This window comes from Camelina sativa, chromosome 5, assembly GCF_030686135.1.
Source record: "Camelina sativa cultivar CO46 ecotype springtype chromosome 5, ASM3068613v1".
Classification (NCBI taxonomy): Eukaryota; Viridiplantae; Streptophyta; class Magnoliopsida; order Brassicales; family Brassicaceae; genus Camelina; species Camelina sativa.
In genome coordinates, this window is record NC_141884.1 from 23,225,613 (window position 1) to 23,247,827 (window position 22,215).

At 34.3% G+C, this 22,215-nt stretch overlaps 2 protein-coding genes and 1 long non-coding RNA gene across 4 annotated transcripts; 2 read left to right on the top strand and 1 right to left on the bottom strand.

Moving 5' to 3' along the window:
* Positions 1-12,103: 12,103 nt before the first annotated feature.
* LOC104787243 (protein DETOXIFICATION 48) lies at positions 12,104-14,540 on the bottom strand. The gene is made up of 2 exons (XM_010512781.2): positions 14,207-14,540; positions 12,104-13,860 (listed from the first exon to the last, which is right to left on the bottom strand). The coding sequence occupies exons 1-2, from the start codon at positions 14,369-14,371 to the stop codon at positions 12,424-12,426; spliced, it is 1,602 nt and encodes a 533-aa protein (XP_010511083.1). The 5' UTR covers positions 14,372-14,540; the 3' UTR covers positions 12,104-12,423.
* Positions 14,541-16,837: 2,297 nt separating this feature from the next.
* LOC104787245 (uncharacterized) lies at positions 16,838-17,773 on the top strand. Of its 2 annotated transcripts, none has more exons than XR_767820.3 (2): positions 16,838-17,504; positions 17,582-17,773. It is a non-coding gene; the product is annotated as an uncharacterized LOC104787245 (long non-coding RNA). The 2 variants fall into 2 exon arrangements; XR_015557436.1 differs by having other exon boundaries at positions 16,981-17,494.
* Positions 17,774-18,678: 905 nt separating this feature from the next.
* Positions 18,679-19,495, top strand: LOC147944223 (uncharacterized). The gene is made up of 2 exons (XM_087512506.1): positions 18,679-18,944; positions 18,988-19,495. The coding sequence occupies exons 1-2, from the start codon at positions 18,679-18,681 to the stop codon at positions 19,493-19,495; spliced, it is 774 nt and encodes a 257-aa protein (XP_087368632.1).
* The last annotated feature ends 2,720 nt before the right edge of the window (positions 19,496-22,215 follow it).

Here is a 22,215-nt window from a genome sequence, read left to right on the forward strand (position 1 = left end):
GTCCATTTTGCCTATTGTTTTACCGTTCGTTTTTCTCTTTACCAATATCCCACAAATAGTTTGTCTATTTAAGGTAGGGAGCTCCCTACGAAACTTTTGGGCCATTGTTTGTGTAGGGTTTAGGTCTATCATCATGATTTAAGGTTCTGTGCATCAATTATTTAGGTTTTGTTGCGTTGATTCAATCATTCTCTTTCTTGGCCCATCCCAATAATAAGGTATGCATGCAATTATTTGACTAAACCTTTGCGGCACATGCATGTGTTATAGCTACCATGCATAGTTTCCAACCACATGTGTCCCGTTTCTTTGTCTACATAGGGATAGCGTAAAAGGATTAAATAGTTATGCTCTAAATTGTTTGTTTCTATGCCAATTGTCAAGAGCGAGAGTTTGTGTTGACTTATATTCGTTTTGGGACCAAATGTCTAATTATAGAACTTTTTGACTAGTCTTATGAGATCTTTGCATAATTGTTCTTACACGTTTTGGAAGGAACAAAAAAAAACTAGAAAGACTCAATAGATGTTGCCAATCTCAAAGGATCGAGAAACTATGATGAGAGTTCTCCAAAACGTATAGACGTACGCAATAGACCCGTACGTGTTCTCTTTCAGAAGTCTCAAGCGCAAAAGGACCACCATTTAGGTATATGCACGCACGTACAGCTTTGACCAGTCAATATGTGTAAGCATGAAAGCTATTGCGATGGCCTTTTTCATAAAGTCAGGCTGGTTCAATACTAACAAAAACAATTGTCTTAATTAAATGTTAAAACATACTACTGCAAATTTCCTACGCCTTGATTTCTTACGTGAGAATTGAAAACATTAGGATTTTACGCTACCTTATCTAGTATGTTACCGATCAAGATACACACTGGATCGGATCACCATCATTATTTAATATCCGAAATTTATAAGTAAGATTGTTTGAGAAGCATGCTACTTTCTTTTCTAGAATATAGGTTGCCCAAGTTTTAAAGATGTGAGATAGGTTCCACGATTCTTGTGGTCTTCGACGACTTATGCATGAGAAGAAGACCGTAAGATTATAAGTTGGACAGTGGATCAGTCAACAGTTGTCGTACATATATGAAAAATGAAAGCCTATAGTATTCCATCTTTGTAATTGCATAAATAGTTAATGAATAGCTTTCTAGTACTGATTTCCATTGAATAGGTCTTGCAAAAATATCTTTAATCATCCAATATCATTAGCTTAAAAACACACCAAGGATAAAGTATAAAAGTCAGAAGTTCAAGTAATACTTGAAAATAAATCATATTATATGATCTGATCTCCGTCCGGTTTAAAAGATACACGAACTTAAACCTAAAAAAAATCTCCAATTATCTAGATTGCGTAGTTATTTTTAAAAAGAAGTGGTTAGTTAAACCAGCTAGAGAGATATTATCTTAGTGTTACTAGAGTCGAGCTGGGTTTTTTTTACCTACAACAACATGTCTAATTCCACTTATACATGCTAAAAAACGACCATAGACTTTGGCATGTCATGGGTCGTGTATATATCTTTTAATTTTTCCTTGAGAGTGTTTGACTAAATCGATTTAGAGTTTAAATATACTCTTCGAGATGGTGTTATCGTAGAGTGAGTGATTTTTTTTGGTCATCTAGTGAGTATTTTTATTTATATCGTTTACATACAATAGAAAAAGTGTTCATGAAAATAGTTTAATTAACGAGTTGAAAAGTTTAGAAGATTGACCAACATGGGATATTTTTGAATATATCATTTTTGGATAAATACAAGACCATAGGATCATGATATAATATTTGACTCACTAATTAGCAAATATAACATGAATTGAGTCTTTGACCAAACCATATCAAAGCGTTATCAAAACAAAACAAAAATCAAAGACGACGTTATCGAAAGCAAATCCAATTGGCAAATGTATATAGTTAAGGGTTTCGGTCCATAATATGAAACCGAGACCAAAGTTTATTACGTGCTTCTTTGTTCTTCTGTTTGTGGTTGAATTTATAATGTTATAATGCATTTAATCGTTTTAACGTATGTCCAATTTGGTCTAATTAAGCATACCAGGCCAATAATTAACATATAGTAGTAAACAAAGCGAGGTAATATAGTTCTTTCTTTTTATATGCTTTCTTTTAATGGTTGTTTATTATCTTTATCGTCTGATCAAAAGCAAAACATAAATCAACCTAATATCTAGTCGACCAGAAGAGAAAAAAAAATATGACTTGACATTTTTGTGTGTGTCGAATATGCAATGCAAAAATCAGACCATCTTAATTTAGCTCCAAAAATTAAACAATAGGATTCATTGATCACTGAACACTTTAATAACTTTTCAAAATGTTTTATCCATTAGAGCTAGTGACATTTAGCCTATACAAATATAGTTCTTTCGTCGACAAGGATATACGACAGCTACTCGCATAACCCATTTTTTATTTTAATAATAATAATAATAGTTGCAAAAAATTAGAGTTCCAAAATAGAGGTTGAAACAATTAAGTGCCTTTGTCATATAACTATTACATGTTCATATTGTAATTTATGTAATGATATATTCCGAGTAAGTTTGATGTTTTTTTTAGTAACGAATGAAAACTCGCCATTATTATTTCATGATACACACATTCTAACCGGGTGGCAAAGGAGTGTTCTTCTTTTCTTATCTTGATAAGTGATATTTGATTTTTTAATTTACCTTTTTGTACTCTTTATAATTGACTTTGATTTTTATTTACAAAAGAATAGTATAAAGTAATAACGAACAATTCAAAGCGAGTAAATTAAGAAAAAGGTATAACCATTGGTAAGGATTCATCCAGACGGCAGAGCCAATGAGTTATTTCTTTCAATTATAAAATCATATCCTATTTTGGGGCATGCTTAAGGCAAATTAAGGTCGGTTGAGAGAGAAAGCTCATGCATCACGCGCGATCAGGTATATTAGAATATGTGAATGTTCAAGAAAGAGATCAAAGCTAGTCTTTTTTTGTTTGTTTATCATACATGTCAATAATTTAGAAACTATACAAAAATTATTAATAATACATGTTAATAAAGTTTGATAGATATTATATGTTTAAATCTTTCCTGGCATTTGGCAATATAGTTTTCTGATTATTAAAATACAACATATGCACTATGTAACAACTATTTTATTGGAAACAAGATATTGTTATTTCAGAGATTAGTTTCAGACTCTTTCATAAGTCTAAAGATTTACTCTGAATTAATAATAATAATAATAATAATCTCTAGTGGATGCAGGTTAAATTTTTATTACACTTTTATTTGTTTTACTCGTGTAAGGTTATAAATGTAAAGGCTTCGAAAGCCAAAGTGTTATTAAAACGTCGATGCAAACAAGACTTACTTTTCGTGGTTGAATAAAATATGTCGATCTCGACATTTTTGGAATGTTGGTGCCCAAAATATTGTTTTTACGTAGAAGAGGAATTGCAAAATATATTTCCAAGTAAAAGGATGCGGAGCCATAAAATTTTCTGGTCTTGTCTATTCTACGTACATTTATTGGACTATGCATGCTATTTCTGGTAATTTTACGTATTCTAATTTTAAACAGGTTTTTAATATCTAATAAATATTTACGTGGCGTTGCACAAACAAAAAAAAAAAAAAAATATTCACGTGGAACCCCTTTGTTTTTTTTTTTTGTTAAAAAGGCATTCAAATTAAACTGGAGAAATAAAAAGTTTACAGAGCATGAAGCTCAATATTGGAAATCCAATTAAAAAGAAAAGAAAGAAAAAATAAAAGCCATTGAGAAAAACCCATAATTAAATCAGAACCATAACTGAACTAGAGTAGTTGGGATTGAACCAGAGTAAAAAACGGTTGGGAAGCAAACCACTTCAAACCATTTCCATGCAATCAATGAGTTAAAGACGACAAGGAGAAAAGTGAGTCGAGAGAGAAAGTGAGGAGAACCTTGCGGCGATTAGGATTTTTTAGCCACCCGATCCGGCAAACCATAGAAGAAGCAGATTCGTCGTAAGTGTAGGGTTTGATCTTCGAAAACTGAGGGCTCTGTTTCGCATGAGAGAGTCAATTTGGTTCGGAAGGTGATCCGTCGATTTGTAAGTGTTCCTGTGGAGACGATGTTTTCTTTCAGTCCATATAGTGTAGATCATAGCTTGCCAGGCAGTAAGGAGAAGGATCTTGGCTTCTCTGGATCCGTGATAATTGGTGAGATTTTCATTGATCCTGTCCAAGAACGCGTTGGGGAGTGAGAGCATCGGTTGGAAATGATATTCCATAAAGTCCAGCTGAACGGGCAGTCAAAGAATTGATGAACCCATTTGTTCCAGTTAGGGCTGCGAATCCGAACCGAACCGATTTTTCCGAACCGACCCGAACCGAAATTTGGACAAATTGGTTCGGTTATTAATTTGGTTGTTAGCCGATCGGTAAGAAAAATAATAATGTTCGGTTTTATACTCGGTTCGGTTCGGAGGGGTAAACCGACGGGTAACCGATAAATTAACCCTACGTATATAATCTTATAAACCGGTTTGATTAGTTGTAACCTAATCGAAAAACCTAAAACACCAAAGCTCTCGACGGCTGCGACTGTGAGTGCGATAGAGAGAGTTCTTCGATTTCCTCTTTGATTCTTGCTTTAAACTCAGATCATCCGTGATTCCGTGTTGTTAATCTGCAAGGTAAGTTCTCTGTTAATCTTCTCCAAGTTCTTCTCTATTAAGCGAATCCAAGTTGTTTGACGTTTTGTTGTTTATGATTCATGATCTGGGTCTTTAAAATTGCGAGTCTAGTGTTTGAAAGCATCGTTTATGACTTTATGTCTTTATGAGATATAATTTGTTGTCCGTATATGATTCAGAGTCATGGTTCATACTTCATACTTTGTTGTCCGTATATGTTCTTAGTCGAGATAAACACAAGTCTTCTTCATTTGTGTAGTTCTTCTTTGTGGTTGTTTGTCTTCTTTGTTTGTGTAGTTTTGTTCTTGTGGTTGTTTGTCTAATTGTGATTGTGTTTTCTTTGAACAGGTCTGCGATGTCTAATGATTCTGGTCAAGACAACAACGAACCGTTTCTACCTGGTGAGATTGATGGAGAAGATGGTCCGTCAGCTGCTTCCGTTAGAGGTAAAAGAAGAAGAACTCAGCGAGAGGATGGACCTCTTCTGTCCCAACCGAGGAAAAAGCTAGGTCATAGAGCTCCGGTGTGGGAGCATTTCGTTCAACAGGTGGATGAGCCTGCACTTGCTAACTGTCGTTATTGTGGTCAAGAGATCGGTTGTGACACAGTGATACATGGAACCAGTGCCATGAATAATCACATTAAAAGGTGTAAGTTGTTCAAGATGCACGAAGAGAGTGGTACTCAGAAGGTATTGGCTGGTGATAGCAGTGGTGTAATGACAGCAATCAAGTATGATCAGGGTTTGTTTCGTAGATCTGTCAACGAGATGATTGTACTCAGTGAACTTCCGTTTGCATTTGTGGAGTCAGAGGGGTTTAGGAGACTTTGCAGCAACGTTCTTCCAATGTACACAGTCCACTGTAGGAAGACAGCAACTTCTGATATTTACGGTATGTATCTGAAAGAGAAATCAGCTTTGAAGGAACTATTTGGTAAGGAAAAGCAGAGAGTATCTATGACGACAGATATCTGGGTAGCTCCTACTACTTCTGTTATCTACATGGTCATTACCGCACACTGGATTGATAGAGACTGGAACTTACAGAAGAGGATCATCAGCTTTAAGCCTGTCACAGATCACAAAGGTGATACGATTGCTGAGCACTTGATTGGCTGTCTAGAAGAATGAGGAATCGAGAAGGTCTTCACAGTAACTGTGGATAATGCAAAGGCGAATGACAAGGCTCTAAGTGTATTCCGAGGCGCTCTGATGATGAAAGGACCTGCGGGTTGAGACTGGGAACGTAGGTCGAGGAAGCTTATGTCTTGATGTTGCAACCAGGTGGAACTCGACTTATCTAATGCTCACAGCCGCAATTAAGTTTAGGGTTGCATTTGAAAAGATGTTGGCTGAAGACAAGCTCTATAACGAGTACTTCATGGAGACTGAAGAGAATGCTGAAGAGAATGCTGAAGGGGATACGGATGAGAATGGTCGAAAGCGTGTTGGTCCACCTACGTTTGCTGATTGGGAGCAGGTGCAAAGGTTAGTTAAATTCTTGAAGATCTTTTTCAATTGCACTTTAACCTTCTCGGCTACAAAAACAGTGACCTCTCCTGTTTGTTACAATGAGCTGGTGATCATTGAAAGGAATCTGATCAACCTAAGCATTAATGGTGATTTGCTACTAAAGACTGAAGCTATGATTATGAGGGCAAAGTTTGAAAAGTATTGGGATGGTCTCAACAACATGAATCCCCTAGTAATCATTGCTTCTGTTTTTGATCCCAGAAACAAAATGCAATTTGCTGGTCTTTGCTTTGACAAGCTGTATGGCAAAGACAGTATGGAGAGTACTCATCTAAGGTCGTCCATTAAGAGTGTGATGAAGGAGCTGTATGGAGAGTATGTGGTGAAGCTGAGCGGAAGTGAGCCTGGAAACTCAACCTATGGAGGAACCGTAACTGAACCTGTGGTGACAACCAATGATCTGTTTGATTTGTCAGATGATGATGGTTATGAGAGGACAGATACGTTGTACTCTGAGATGGTTGCTGAAACTTCAAATGAGGAATGTAGCAGTGAGCTTGATATTTACTTATTGGAGAAACCTGTGATAAGAACTCCAGCTGCTTTAGGAATGGACTTTGATATTTTATCTTGGTGGAGGCGTAACAGTTCAAAATTCCCAGTCTTATCCGAGGTAGCTAGAGATGTCCTCGCCATTCAAGTTTCATCCGTCGCTTCTGAATCTGCATTCAGCACAAGTGGTCGGATTTTGGACCCTTATCGAAGCTCTATGTCACCACACATGGTTGAGACTTTAGTTTGCACTCAACAATGGCTGAGGAATACCATTTCTGCTGAGAAATTAGCCAGCTTAGCTCAGATGTTTGAGGAATTGCAGTTTCATGAGTCCTTAGGTAACTCATTTCTCTTTTATTTAAGTTTTTTGTGTTACTCTCTTCAAACCATTCACTAACTGACGATCATTTACATTGTGCAGCTTCACAGAGTGAGGGACACCCATCCGCACATCCATGATCAAGAGATGAACACAAGTAATGATCTTAATTCATCCATCCGCATTTCAGTTTTATTTACAAGGCATATGTATCATTTTTATTGACATAGTTTCTGGTTTTTATTTGCAACAGGAGACAAGGAACTGAAGCAAATAATGATCTTAATTCCTAAGGCTTGTCTCTCTTCTCTCTATACCTTTTGAAAAAACTAATATAACTATTAACTACATATTTTTTGGCATGGAGTAAAGAATGACAATATACCAAATGCATCCTGGTAAGAGGAAAGGATCATTGGTATTTTGTCAATCATGGTAATCTCTTCTAACTTTTGGCTCCACACATTATTTTTTGAACAATTGTGAATTGTCTCCCAAAGTCTCTTTACTTGAGACGAGACAATGAGGAATCCAACTGTAGGATTACCTTTTGAACTTGTTGTTTTTTGTAAATTGTCTCCAATAGTCCTATGTATGTGACTAGGATTGACTAATGTTGTTGTTTTTTGTAAGCATTACTTGTATTCTATATATTAATGTTGGATCGTTTTGTGTCGTGTGTTTTGGTTGACATAGGAACCGAATCCACCGAACCGGATAACCGAACTTGTAACCGACCCGAACCGAACTTCTACTCGGTTATATTCAGTAGAGTTATCAATTTCCGAATTAACCGAATAACCGAAAAACCGAACCGAATTAACCGAAGTCGCAGCCCTAGTTCCAGTGGTTGATTAATACTTTTAAAAAAAGAGGTATGGGGTTCGACGTCCAAATAGTGTGGTTTATTAATTAATTTGCAGATTAAGGAGACAAACTTAAATGAGATCTCAATAACGCACAATTAGAACCGTTCGGCGTTATTTTACGCGTGGAATAGGAAGTGTGTCTTCAAAGAAGAAAATCTAATTTATAGAGAATCTACTAGGATCGGAGAGAATTATATGTGGTACAATCGTTTGAATAACAGTTCTCATAATTTGCATTAAATAATAAATCAAGAGTTAAAAAAAATATTTTCATCAATTTTAATTTATGTATATAGAAATTATACAATATACCCATGCAAAACGTGATAACAAGTACCTACTATACAGTTATATACATATATTACAATTACAAGTCATAGACAGGGAATATATATTTTTACCATCCAAAAAAATCGAGTTTAATTAGCTCCAAAAATATTTCCGATCGAAGAGTAGAATAAGGTAATTTTTTCTTTTACGTGGTCAGACTCTATACATCAGTTGCGGTACCAACGCTGGCTTCGGAATATTACATTTGATCTTCTATACAAAATAATAATGACGTTATCTATATATTTAGTGTATCTAAATGTTTAACCTAAGAATTTTTTTATTCCTTTTAAACTTCTATACTGTACTTGTATTAATCTTTACTGCATCTCTTTTAACACATATACCGTTTTAACCTAAGAACTTGGTTAATTAACTACAAGTAGGGGCATATAGTTTAAAGCTGAAAGAAAAAAAATACTTATAAAAGAGAGCGAATCAGGAGTGCATCCATTATGCCATTAAACTCTACAGAAACAGAAAAAAAGTTAAACAATTTATTGTTTATATGGTGCTAGTGCATCACCCATGCTCATTGTGGATCCGCCCCTTCATGAGGTTGCGAAGCCGATAAGATTTGTGGTAAGAGAAAGATATAGAAAGAGGTTTTAAACCAGTAATCTACCAATGTTACTTCGTTCTCGCAAGACCCTACATATCAGTAAACACATGAAAGGCCATACAGAAGGATAGTAAAGATTTAAAGATCGATGACTCGATTTTAATTGATAATGTCTACGAGAATTGTTTCGTCATACTATTTCTGCAGAAAAATTACTATGCTCTTTGTTTCAAATTAAATATTGTTTTTATAACGTTTTTTTCATAAGTGTTTTTCTACATTTTAATGCATATTTTGGATTAAAATTACAATTTCATCTCCACTGATTTAATGTATTAATCAATAAAAATATTTGTAAAATATATCTATTACAAAAGGTTAAAACATAAATTTTATTTTATATAAAAAAATATGTGTAATAAACCAAAATGTTTGTTACCCGAATAAAACCAAAATCATATTAAAACTAAGGCTGCAAATGGTTGTAGTTTTCAACCTGGTTGAATGAGTTGAACGTACTTTTCAACCTTGTTCAGCCAAAAACTCACCATTTAACATAAATATGTTTTCAACCCAAATTTATTGAGTCCCACCCTGTGGCTGGAAAATAACACTTTTTGGCTGAAAATTGTTCAATCATAAAATAGGAGATGAACAGATTGAACGAGATGGAAAACTTAAAAAAAAAATATTTACTCAATTTACATATTTAAATTAATATTTTTAGCTTTTAAAAAATAATTTAACAAAACAGTCGTCCAAATCTGTTTAAAATCTGTTTTCTAATTGTGAGTTTAAAAATTTTTTTTCTAAATTGTATTTATAGTTTTTAATTATTATATATATATATATATATTTTCAAATATATAACAAACGAATCGTTCACTAACTAATTATATTTTTTGTTTGCAAATTTTTTCACATCATTTAATGTTCAATATTAAACTTCAAATATTTATTTCCAAATAAGAACTAATAATATATTAGTTTTTCAAATTTTTTATTTCTTATATTTAAATATATTATTTAGTTATATATATATATATAGTTTCAGATACTATTATAGGTAGATTATTAATATTTTAATTTTGTATTCAGCTATTCAATTTTATGGTCACCATTTAGCATACTAGTTTATTTCTCTGCAGCTTTTTCAGCTCATTCAGTTTTTTTCAGCTCATTTTGATGGTTCAGCTCATTTTTATTCAACCCATCATTATTCAATCTATTCAGCTGGTTCAGTTTGTTAATCACCATTTGTCGAATTTTGAAGACAATCCCTCTCCAGTTTTGAGTGTGTGCAACCACTACGTCACTAAATTATTTTAATGAATCAATGCATTTTGGTTTAGATAAGCAAAGAAAGTTTAAACTAAAAAACGGAAACTAGAATGAACAGATATTATATATATACCAAATTACCATAATATTTTAAATAACCATAATATCCAAAAATTATTAGATATATTTAACAAAATTTAATCAAAGTTTATTTAAATTTAAGAATTTTCAAAAAAAGTTATACTATCTCAGATATTTGGAACCAAACCGAAAAAACCAAAATCAAACTGTTTCCAAACAGAAATTGTAAATTAACCGAATGACCCTAAACCTTTATATTCAAAATATTTGGAATCGAATGGATATATCTGAACCCGAATACTAGAACGCATGCATAGTATTTAAGATACATATTTCATGAATAAGAACATAATAAAATTGATGATGTTTGAAAAAGTAAGAAAATTGTTTACAAGAAAGGAAGACGCTCTATGTCTCTGCGTGGGGGACCCTGCCTACCTGCCTAAGATAGGCTTTTCAAACACTACTCTCTTTCCCCTCCAAACTCGAGCTTTACCACAGGCGACATTTCTAGACTTGGAATCTTTTAGTTCGACTTTTGTTTGAACACAAATTTCACTACGACTCTCTACTCTCTATATATTATTTATTATATATATATATATTTCTCTACTTGTGATGCTTCATGTGGCTACGGTTGAACGTTTGATCTAGCCAAAGACGGTAAGAACCTGTGATTGATGTAACTTTTATTGTATACTTGACATACTTCTAAGTATACGTACATGGACACTCACATATATCACCTTTCGAATCTAATATTATTTATATGAGGTAAGAATTAGAACATATGTCATAACATTGCTTTCCTCCTAGGATTTTCAGGGATAGAATTTGCAAAATGACAACACACAAAGAATTATTTGGATAATGGACAAGTGCTTAGATTGCAATTAAAATTTAACAGAAGAGTACAATTAATCAAGAAGGATGCCAAATGTAATGCGATAATATCATCATCAATGTAATATGTAAATATGTAATTTCGAAATTGTTTCACCAGTAAACTTAGAGAGATCTAGTAAAATTGACCTCACAATGTTTACCAATAATAGACAAAAAAAACATAAGTTGTTCACGTGTAATTAATAACAAAAGGCGGAAGTCGAAAACTAAAAAATATAATTGTCTTTTCTTTCGTCATAAATCAAAAGCCAATGAAATTTCAACTTTTCATAGATGGCCAATGAAACTTAACGATTTTTTTCCATTTTACTTCATAAGTTTTACTTCTTTAAAATATCTTCTGAAAAGAAATATCAAAGGAAATTCATAGTGTCGACACGTAGACGCATTATCAATTCCACTCAGTTTTTTTTTTTGTTATTTTGTCATATTTATGTTTTATTCTTTGGCCACATCGCTGGTGAAGTTCGTATAAATTCATGTTCTGGTCCCCTCAGAAAAAGAAGAGAGTAGTATATATAAAAGAAAAGAACGGATATTTTTTTTTGTTTCAAGATGCTTCTCTCTGTTCAAAGGAAACAACCAAAAATCAAATAAATATGATCTCAATTAAATTTTAAACGTATCGAATATGATAGTATTAAAGGGAAAAAAAATTTCCATTTTTGGCTGCGAATATAATTTCCTTTTATGGAACATGGAACAACCAAAAAAGCTCATAAATAAAGATTCATCTTGCCTGTCGTTAAGAAAAGAATTGATTGTTAAATCAGCAAAGTTTTCACAAATATATATATATATATATAGAATTGCAAAAAAAAAATACTAATCAATTATGGAAAATATTCTAGATTTTTTTTACTTTATCCGTAGTTATTCTGATTGTCTTCGACCCGTAGGTCTGATCGATACAGACCTAGTGACCTACCGTACATTAGTATGGTCTTGACAACAAAATGGTTAAGTATTAATTATTTTCTAAGAAATACGTTGAAGTTGTAATAATGGAGTTAAATGTTATCATTTTATTTTATGGCTTTGTTTAACAAAAAAAATATCATTTCTCCTACAAAATGGACAAAGATAAATGTAACCACACCAAACTGAGTTATTACAAAAGGGAACATATAATAAAGTACAAACTGCTAAAGTCAAATTAGCTAAGAACTATCACACCCATACAAACAAACATAGATAACACAAACACTACTAAAGCCCACAAAATAAATTCGTTCTTGAATTAAAAAAAAGTAGAAATTAATTAAGGAGCAATGTAAACTCCGAAAAAATAATGTTTTGATAAGAACATATGTACGCTAATGTTGATGGCAAATGACTCCAAAGAATAGCTATCAATCTAAACCAACATCGTTTTCATCATATCTTCTGTATCTGAGTTAGACCGGCTCTTTGATCTGGCAATGGGGAGGAGAGGAGGAGTCTTTCCAGAAGTTTCTGACGTCAGCTCTTCAGCTCTCTCAGCTTGGACTGCCCAATCTGTTCTCAGGAGTGCACACAACATGAGAGAAGCACACGTTGCTTGAGCTGCAAGTAACCCGAGCCAGAGACCTGGAAACCCTTGTTTGAAAACAAACCCAAACAGAACAGCCACCGGCATGCCAACAAAGTAAAACGATCCCAAATTTATGTTGGCACCAAGTGTTGGTCTTGCACAACCTCTTAAAACCCCACAACCGGTCGTTTGAGGACAGTTTCCGAGCTCACATAACCCCACAATGGGCAATGCGATTGAAGTCAGCTCAAGAATCTCTGCATCAGTGGTAAACAAGCGTCCCCACCGGTGTCTAATAAGCACGGCAAACACCATTGCCATTAAGCCTAAGGCGGCCGCGCAGAAGAGTGAAACAATCATGGATATACGAGCTTTCGCAGGGCGTTTGGCCCCAAGCTCGTTGCTAATTCTCGTAGAGACACCAAGGCTGAGAGAGGATGGGAAAACGTAGACCAAAGCTGTTGTTTGGATCAAGATTCCCATAGAAGCCACGGTGGCTCTTGGGTTAGCCAAAAGTCCACACAAAATGATCATGAACTCGTACCACCACCACTCTAAACAAACAGACACACAAGTGGGTATGGCAAGTGAGAGCAAAGACGACCAACCTTTAAGAGAGTCAATAGTAAGTGGGACCCATGTGTCACTATGCACGCTCGTGAAATACACAAAAGAAGATAAGACGACTACAAGGTTGAGATTTGTCAAAACCATAGCTATTGCGACTCCCGCGACTCCCATCTCGAGTTTCACCACTAAGAGGAAGTTCAAAGGAACGTGGACGAGAACGGACACGGCCGTGGAGTACGTCACGGGCAATGTTATGTTTTGTGTTCGGAGGTAAATGCGAAGAGGGTGAAGCAGAGAGAGGAGAAAGAGGTCAGGGATGGCGAATAAAAGGAACTTTTGAGCTACGGAGGAGATCTCTTCATCTTGGCCGCACCATAAGAGGATTCGCCGCATGCTGAGCCACGAGAAGGAGATCGGGACCGAGCAAGAGAGGAGGAGGAGGACGGTTCTTTGAAGGGTTAGTCCTAAAAGCTTCATTTGTTTAGCTCCGTAGGCTTGGCCGCAGATTGGTTCCATCCCCATGGACAAACCGGAGATGACGGAGTAGCCGGTGATATTGGCAAAGCCTATGGAGAGAGATCCTCCGGCCAACTCAAGCTCACCGAGGTAGCCTAGGAACAGCATCGATATCATCGCTCTTGAGTACATAAGAAGTCCGGTCATTGCCGTCGGCCCAGAGATTCTTCCGATCGCCTTCACTTCTTCTAAGCCCTGCCGCCAGATTAAGAAAACAAAAGTCAAGAAGAAGAACCGTCCACGTCCATAGATATTTTACCAACTTTAAAAAATTTTTTTCTGGTTGATGGTTAATTATATTTAATCAAATAAAGCTTATGTTAACCTTTAAAAAAAAAATAACAAGAAACAATACCAAAAGGCATAAAAAAATATATATGAAACTTTCGTTTCTATATAGATATACTTTTTGGCATAGTTCGTACAATCTAGTTTTGTCAAGAACTCGATTCTTGTATTATTTTGTATTATATATATATATATATATGTACACCGTAAATAAATATATGCTTCTATAAGAAAGAAAAAGATAATTATTTACCTCATGAAAAGTTGGCCATCTTTTAAGGTCTAAAGAATCATTATTCGTGAATTCGGAATAATGAGGGTTATCTGTATCACATGTCTCGAGTTTTGAAAAACGGGTTTTGTCTTTACAAGATAATAAGGAAGAGGAAGAAGAAGAAGATGGTGTAGAATTACACATGATTCTCGAGAAGAAAGTAAAATAGTTTGTTTTGTGCAGAATAGAGATAAAGTGACAAAGAAACAAACTCTAGAGCTTTTAAGTCGTTTGGAGGCAAAAACTATTTTATGCAAAATGGTAAAAAGAAACAAAGAGGAACTAATATTTTTAATATGGAATTGGTTGGGCCTTTTGCAGGAGAAGGCTTCGGTATTTATAGATTCAAAGAATGTATGTCGCCTCTACACGTGGCTAAAAATTAATTAAAAATCATTTTTTAACAAATCATTTGTTTTCTAATAGTATAATACTTATTGAAGTGGGACGATTTTTTGTTTGCTTTGACTAAACAAATCGTCTCCCCACCACCGAACAACGACACATAGTTTCGGATAGATAGCTCGAGAGTTTTACTTTCATGGAAGACAAAAAAAAAAAAGGTCCAGTTTATCATTTTAAATTACATCGCATTGCCTTTAATAATACTGAAGCCTCCTGCCTAATTTCGACACAACTTTGGGGTTCACTATATATATCGAACTCTTTCGGTAATGTCGGCTGGCCAATTCATTATTGTATTAACTGTTGTCACCTCTTACCCTGAGAGGATCCGTCTAAGAATTTTAATTATAAGTCTTGATACATGACTCTTGATCCAAATTTCCTAATTGAGGCTTAATCTAAACAATAATAATAATAAAAAAAACAACGTACGTGCACATGACTATCGTTTGGCTCCAACCATGGCGGAACACTATATAGAGAGAGGGATGGGCCAAATTCTTTGTTAATTTATTAATAATTGTTTTCCTTAAATACCGCCAAAACATTTAGAAATAGAGGTCGGTCTTATTTAATATCGATGTAAATTTTAAGGTTAGGTCATAGGTGCAATGATGACAAACAGAAACTAGATTAGTCCACATATTTTTGGGAAGATAATCTTTTATTTTACTCTTTTGCTCAGTTACGGTCGTTGACTTAAGTTTGCTAACTTGCTTAGTCAAACAAGATAAGATTTTAAAAGAATTTGAATTAAAATAGCATTTTTCCCAAATAGAACTGAAAATTGCATGTCTATTACAACTTAATTAACATAATTCTAAAATTTAAGATTCTTTTTTTCTTTTAGGGTAACTGGTGTCTAAAACTTAAAGTCGATAAAAAGTTGTAGTGCAATGTTAAAAATAAAATTCTGCAGGAAATATCATGAAATTTCAAATAGCATGTGCATGATCATTGGAACCATACAATAAAACCTAAATCTTTATTTATTTATTTATTGAAGTTGATATTTGTAATGTATATTACGATAGTTTTTTTATAAAAAATTCAGCTTCTTATTAGAAAAAGGGTGAATATGATGTATAGCCAATCCAAAAAAGCTAACAAATAATATAATATACTATTTAAAAAAATTAACCGAATAACATAATTAAGAGGGTAGGTAAATTACAATTTTTTTGTTGGTTTGCTCTTTGGTGTTAGTGATAATGGTGGCTGGAGGTGGTGATGGTGGCCGGAGGTGGGGTGGTGGCCAAAGGTGGGGTGGTGGTCGGAGGTGAGGTGGTGGTCAGAGGTGGGGTGGTGGTGGCTGGAGGTGAGGTGGTGGTGGTCGGAGATAGGTTGGTGGTGGCCCGGAGGTGGTGGCTGTAGGTAAGGTGGTGGTGGTGGTGGCTGGAGGTAGGGTGGTGGTGGTTAGGGATTAAAAATGTCATTAGTAGATATAATATAGAGTATATAATAAATAGATGGTTAGAATAGTTAGTTTTTAAATTAATAGTATTTTTGTTGGTTATACAACCCAATTCTCCTTAGTAAAAGTATTTTCTCATGCAAAAAAAAAGAACTAAAAAAAAATAGAGATGGCGACGACAACTGCGATTGGATCTAGGGTTTGAGATGTGCTTCTATGGTGAAGATGGGGGATAAAGAGATGGTCTCTATGTTCCTCTTGTGGGTTGTCAGCATCGGGGATGGGTCGGAAGTTTGTCTTTGTTCTTGGTCTGGTTAAGTCTATTGTTTCGAGGGTCTGTCTCCGTAAGAGAAAGATTGGTTTTTTGGGCTCTTCAATTGTTGATTCAGTTTGATTCGATTGTTGGTGGAAGAAAGATTGAGGGGATTCGACTCAGGGATGTAAGGATCCTGTTGGTGATATATTTGTTTGGTCAGGATATGATATTAAATCTAATTTCGTCTATGGTCTTGGGTATCAAGGTGAGGATTTTTTGGAGATGTAGTTATGGAAGTTATATTCCTAATCTTTGGTGGTCTATTGGTAGGGGGATAATCAGCGATTCGGTGATAGGGTTTGCTTTGGAAATATTTGTGATTCGAATATCTCTTCATTTTCAAGGTGGAGACTGGGTTGTAGAATTGGTATTTATTCAGTGGATTAGGTTATTATGATGCATCAATCTTAAGCTTCTTCGTCCATTGGTTGTATCCGAGAGTTAGTCTAATCAGAGTGGTGATTTTTTCTAGCAGGTGAGTGTTGGTGATTTGGTTTCTTTTGCGTATTATGGCTTAACTAGCGCTTAAAAAGGGCAAAGCTTCTTTGGTTTGTACTTAAACGGTGAAAATCTCAAACTCTGTCTTTGCTTAGAGAATTCAGTAATTTTCTCTGACTTGGGAGGTTGATGAATCCGGCCATCCAGAGGATCGATTCTTTGGTGGCCAATCTGCCTAAGATCTGTAAGCTTGAGGATAGAGTGGTAGGGGCTTATCTGGGGCAGAGAATTTTTCTTTTCAACTTTGAAGCAGAAGATGATCATCAGTCTGTGCTACAGAATGGTTCTTACCATTTTGATGGTTGGATGGTTTCTCTGGTAAGGTGGGAGCCTATCATTTCGTCCACATATCCATCTGCTATCAATTTTTGGGGGAAGTTGCTGGTATTCTTATGCACATTTGGGAGGTAACAACCTTAGAAGCAATTGGTAAGCAGGTTGGTTTAATCCGGGAGCTAGACGAGGAGTATGGAAGTATATTTGTTACTGTTAGTGGCTTTAATCCCCTTCTCTTCCAGAATGGTGGCGCCTTTTGATAATGGTGATTAAATTGTCGTTTCTCTTGAATATAGAAATTGATGGGATTTTGTGAGCAGTGTTCTAGGTTTACTCGTGAGACAAGAGCTTGTCCTGAGTTAAGTAAGGTTGTTGGTGGTCATGTTTTTGAAGAGACCGCTCCACTAAGCAAATTCGTTTGCTTACGCCTCCTTTTTGGATGCAGGAAAGGAAAGGTCCGAGGATCTAAACCTAAGTAGCTGACCAGCTCGAGTAACGAAGGCAAGGAAGGGAGAGGATGGTGGCTTTGGGTAGTTTTATTTCTGGTCTAGTACTTTAAACGATGTATTAACTTATTGGCATGACTTTCGTTGTATTAAAACCTCATCGTGAATTTGAATGCACGTTTATGCTTACTTATGACCTGTCTTACTTATCTGAATGTGCATGTGGTTGAATGATCGAATAAAAAATTAATTGGCCCTAAGTTAAATCGGACAAGGATTAAATTGGTAAAGAACTTTAGGGTCGGGGTTTGTGACCCCCTATCACCGTATTTGTTTACTCATTGCAAAAGAATTTTGATTGCTAATATTAAAAAGGCTAGACAGGAGGATAAACTTACGAGCATCAAGTTAGCTCGGGATTTTTCCACTATTCCTCATCTGCTGTTTGCAGATGATAGTAATTTCTTTCGTAAAGCAGAGGAGAATGAATGCAAAACAGTTATGTAAGGCAAGAGGTTTAGACTGGGTAACTTGGGATAAATTGTGTAAGGATAAAAGTGATGGAGGTTTAGGTTTTTGTGTAAGGATAAAAATGACGCAATGCTGACTAAGCAATATTGTCATTTAATTCATTATTCAAATTCCTTAATGGCTCGGGTGATGAGGAGTAGATCTTTTAGGAAGAAACACCCTTTATTGGTTAAAAAGCCACATTCTCTATCGTTTGGTTGGAAGAGTATTTTCTCAACTAAAGGATTAGTGAAACGAGGTGCAAGGTGGGCGTTAGGTTCTGGGTGTAATATTTCAGTATGGAGAGATCCTTGGGTACCTGATCAACCAACCCAGACCAGCCAATGGTAGGAGTAGGCTTTTGGATCCAAATTTAATGTTGAATCATTTAATTAATCCAATCACTAAGAAGTGGCATTTGTCTATCCTTCATGAGTTTAAGGATGCAGAAGATATTCAGAGTTTGGCGATAAGTAAGTCATTTAAGTTAGATCGTGTGGTATGGCATTATACTAAATCATGAAAATATTCTATCGAATCGAGTTATCGGCTAGCATGGGGATTAATTGTTGAAGTTGAGTATGGTATGACCTGTACTGCGCTCAAAGCTCATGTTTGGAAACTCAGAGTCACACCGAAAGTGCAACACTTTTTTTGGCAAATCGCTTCCGAATCTCTCCCTGTGATGGACCGGCTTGCTCACCGAGCTGTAAGGTGCGACAGCCAGTGTAAAAGATGTGATTCTGCGATTGAGACAATTAATCATGCACTCTTTGAGTGCCCACGTTCGCAAAAGATATGGGACTTGTCCCCGGTCTCGGCAGGCCTAGGAGGCTTCCCTTATGCTTCAGTGTATTCAAACTTAGATTTTATTTTCTGGAGGGGGTCGTTTCAGTTGGGAGAACCAAACATACAATATCAGTTACCTTGGATCTTATGATCGCTCTGGAAGGATAGGAATAAAAAAAGTTTCTCAAGGTACAGAGGCAGAGCCAATCAATGTTATAAATCATGCTGCTAGCGATAAGTTATTATGGGAGGAGGCACAATCTTTCTCAGCAGATCCCTCGGGTCTTTTGGCCCCTTTGGCAGTCCGAGATCTCTTTCCGCGCTGTCAGATAGATGGCTCCTGGAAAGCTACAGATTTAAATGTTGGTTTGGGCTGGTGGTGTTGTAAAAGTGAGGATAAGACGGTGTTGCTGGGAGCAAGAAGTCTTCGACGCAGCCCTTCCCCCCTCTATTTAGAGTTACAAGCATTGATATGGGCCATGGAGTCTATCTTCTATGGCAGAATTGTTTGTCAAAGCTTCGAGACAGACTGTGCAGAACTAGTGTTGACGGTGCAGACTCCTAAAAAATGGCCAGCGTTTTCCAACTTATTGGATGATTTCAGATTGCTCTGAGCCTCCTTTCCATCTTTCACCCTAGCTAGGATCCCTTATGCGTCAAGCTTCGATCTTAGCGATCTTTAGTTTTGTAAATTTCTTTTGTGAATTCTTTTCTTCCGGTTTAGCCAACTAAACTTGGAGTTCTCTTCTAGTTTAGTTTTTAGTTGACAAAAAATAAAGTATTTTCTCATTGTAAAAACCCCTAAAAATAGAAAAAGTAACTTTTTTCTCAACTGCAAATATAATTTTAAACTCTACGAATTGTTAATATTTGGATCTAACATAAATCGTTTGATCAGTTCATATAATAAAAATAGAAAATAATATCTTATCCCTACAAAAAGATGTATTTAATAATAGTAAAAGAACCTAATTTATGTTATTAATAACCAATACAACATACTTGATTCAATATCATTTAAAATAACTGATGTCATAAATAGTTATTTGGCATCCACTAAATCAAACTGAGTCTAATTTTTCTGGAATTTTATTGGATACTAAATTGATATCAATTTATTTTAATTTGCATTGAATAAACGAAAAATATCATATAAAATAAACATTGGCATCAATTTTTTGAATTATAGACTCTTTACATATTTCATTTTTCCAGGAAAGTCTCACATCCCAAAAATGTTGAGAGGAGAAAATTACTCCTCTATAAAACAAAGCATTTTAGAGTAAGTTTATAAATGAGTTAGATTAAGAAAAAAAACATCTTATTATATAAAGTACGGTTTCAAAAGTTACTAATTCATAAGATCGCGACATATGTTAAAATTTTATTATGACATGTGTCAAAATCTTATTATGTTGTAGATTATTTAAATAATAAGATTATTAAAATAATAATAAAAATTTATAATTCAAAAACAGAAAAGAAATTATACATATAATTTTACAATAAAGATAAACGTAGCTATCTTAAAAGGAAAAAAAGTTAGCCATTAACAAAATTTTGACATGTGTTAAAGTTAATATTTAATAGGAGAGATTTGAAATTTCAACAAGAAACAAAATATTTTGTTTTAAGAAATATTAATAATGTAAAAAATAATAATCATAAAATTACAATAATTAAAGGTTTTTTAAAAACAAATAATTATAAGAAGATTATATATATATATATATTTCATAAATTTTGAAATTATAACAATGTTTATTTATTTTTAATTTTAAGTTATTAGTTCTACAAAAACAATAGAAAAGGGATTACGAAAAATATACATTTAACTATTACAGTAGAACCTCCATAAATTAATACTCTTTAAATAAATACTCGCTATAAATTAATAAATTCTTTCGGTCCCGAGTTGGGCCATTGTAAAAAATGACACATTTCGATAAAGTAATAAGATAATAATTTTTTTTGGAAATTCTATATAAAAATATGGTCCCATCAAGATCATAAATTAATAATCAAATAAACGAATATATATATAAGAAAATCTAGTGAGATATAACTATATTGTTGTTTGCCTAACTAAAATAATCTAGTGAAATATGAATCTATTGTTGTTTGTATATTTTTGTATTTGTATTCTTGTTGGAGCTCATCTCTAATCTTTTTCATTGTTATCTTCTCAAATCGCATCCACAAATAATGGAGAGTCCAAGATGCGATAATTGCTTCTTTAGTAACTGGTTCTAAAAGTACCACAATATCTTCTTCGACTTTATCATTACCATGAAGCAATGTTTTTAAAACCGGACCGGTAACTGAACCGGGAAAGCTTCTGGGTCATGAGTCAATATGGTTCGACCGGAGTCGACCGGGTTCAATTGATTTTGATGATATTTTTACAAATAATAGGTATGAATAGGTTTTCTATTTTTTTTTCAATGATTATAACTGTGATATAATTGGATATGCCAAATAAAATACTTCAATAACCATAATGTTTTTAAAAAACCTTAAAAAGTAAGAAACTCGAAGTGTAACAAACTCAAAGTGTAACCAGTACTAATAAAATATTTTAGAAATTCAAATTTAAAAACAATAAGAGAATAAGAGTGTAGAACATCCAATCTTCATTCTCTAAGAAACCCTACTATTGCTAATTTACTAAGAAGAAAACTAGAAAAGATAATTAATTAAATTAATTGCACTCATTTTTACAAAAAAAAATAGAATCCGGTTTTATCCGGTTTAATGGTTCACCCGTTTGTGGTTTTTTGGCGGGTTGATATGGTTTTTTACCGGTTCAATTTCTTTTGGGTTTTGATATTAACCCAACCCGGACATGTTGCCGGTTCGCGGGTTAACGTGGTTCGACCGCCGGTCCGGTCCGGTTTTGAAAATATTGCCATGAAGGATAATAGTAGCAATTTTTTAAAACTCTAAACTTCTAACATTTATCATTTTTACCTAGATAATCTAGTAAAGAATTGACATTCATCATTTTACGATAGACAAGATTATAAATTAAAAAAATTCTTTCAAAATGTGAATGATAACAAAAGTATCTTATTTGTAATAGAAAATTTTCAAAATTATGAAAATGAAAAAATCTATTCATAAATTAATATTTTATTAATTTATCGATAAATTAATAATTATTAATTTATCGATAAATTAAAACATCTATAAATTAATAAAATTTCATGGTCCCGATATTATTAATTTATAGAGGTTTTACTGTAATTCTAAATTTTGTAAATACTCATTTCTATATAAGCATAGATCATCTTATATTTTTCATCTAACAAAATAATTTATTCAAAAACACTGT

Excerpts from the sequence above, each read along its gene's own strand:
- LOC147944223 (XM_087512506.1), top strand. The coding sequence starts at position 18,679 with ATGACCTGTACTGCGCTCAAAGCTCATGTTTGGAAACTCAGAGTCACA. Across the intron at positions 18,945-18,987 it reads GGCTTCCCTTATGCTTCAGT|TTGGGAGAACCAAACATACA; the intron begins GTATTCAAACTT and ends GGGTCGTTTCAG.
- LOC104787243 (XM_010512781.2), bottom strand. The coding sequence starts at position 14,371 with ATGTGTAATTCTACACCATCTTCTTCTTCTTCCTCTTCCTTATTATCT. Across the intron at positions 13,861-14,206 it reads GATGGCCAACTTTTCATGAG|GGCTTAGAAGAAGTGAAGGC; the intron begins GTAAATAATTAT and ends ATCTGGCGGCAG.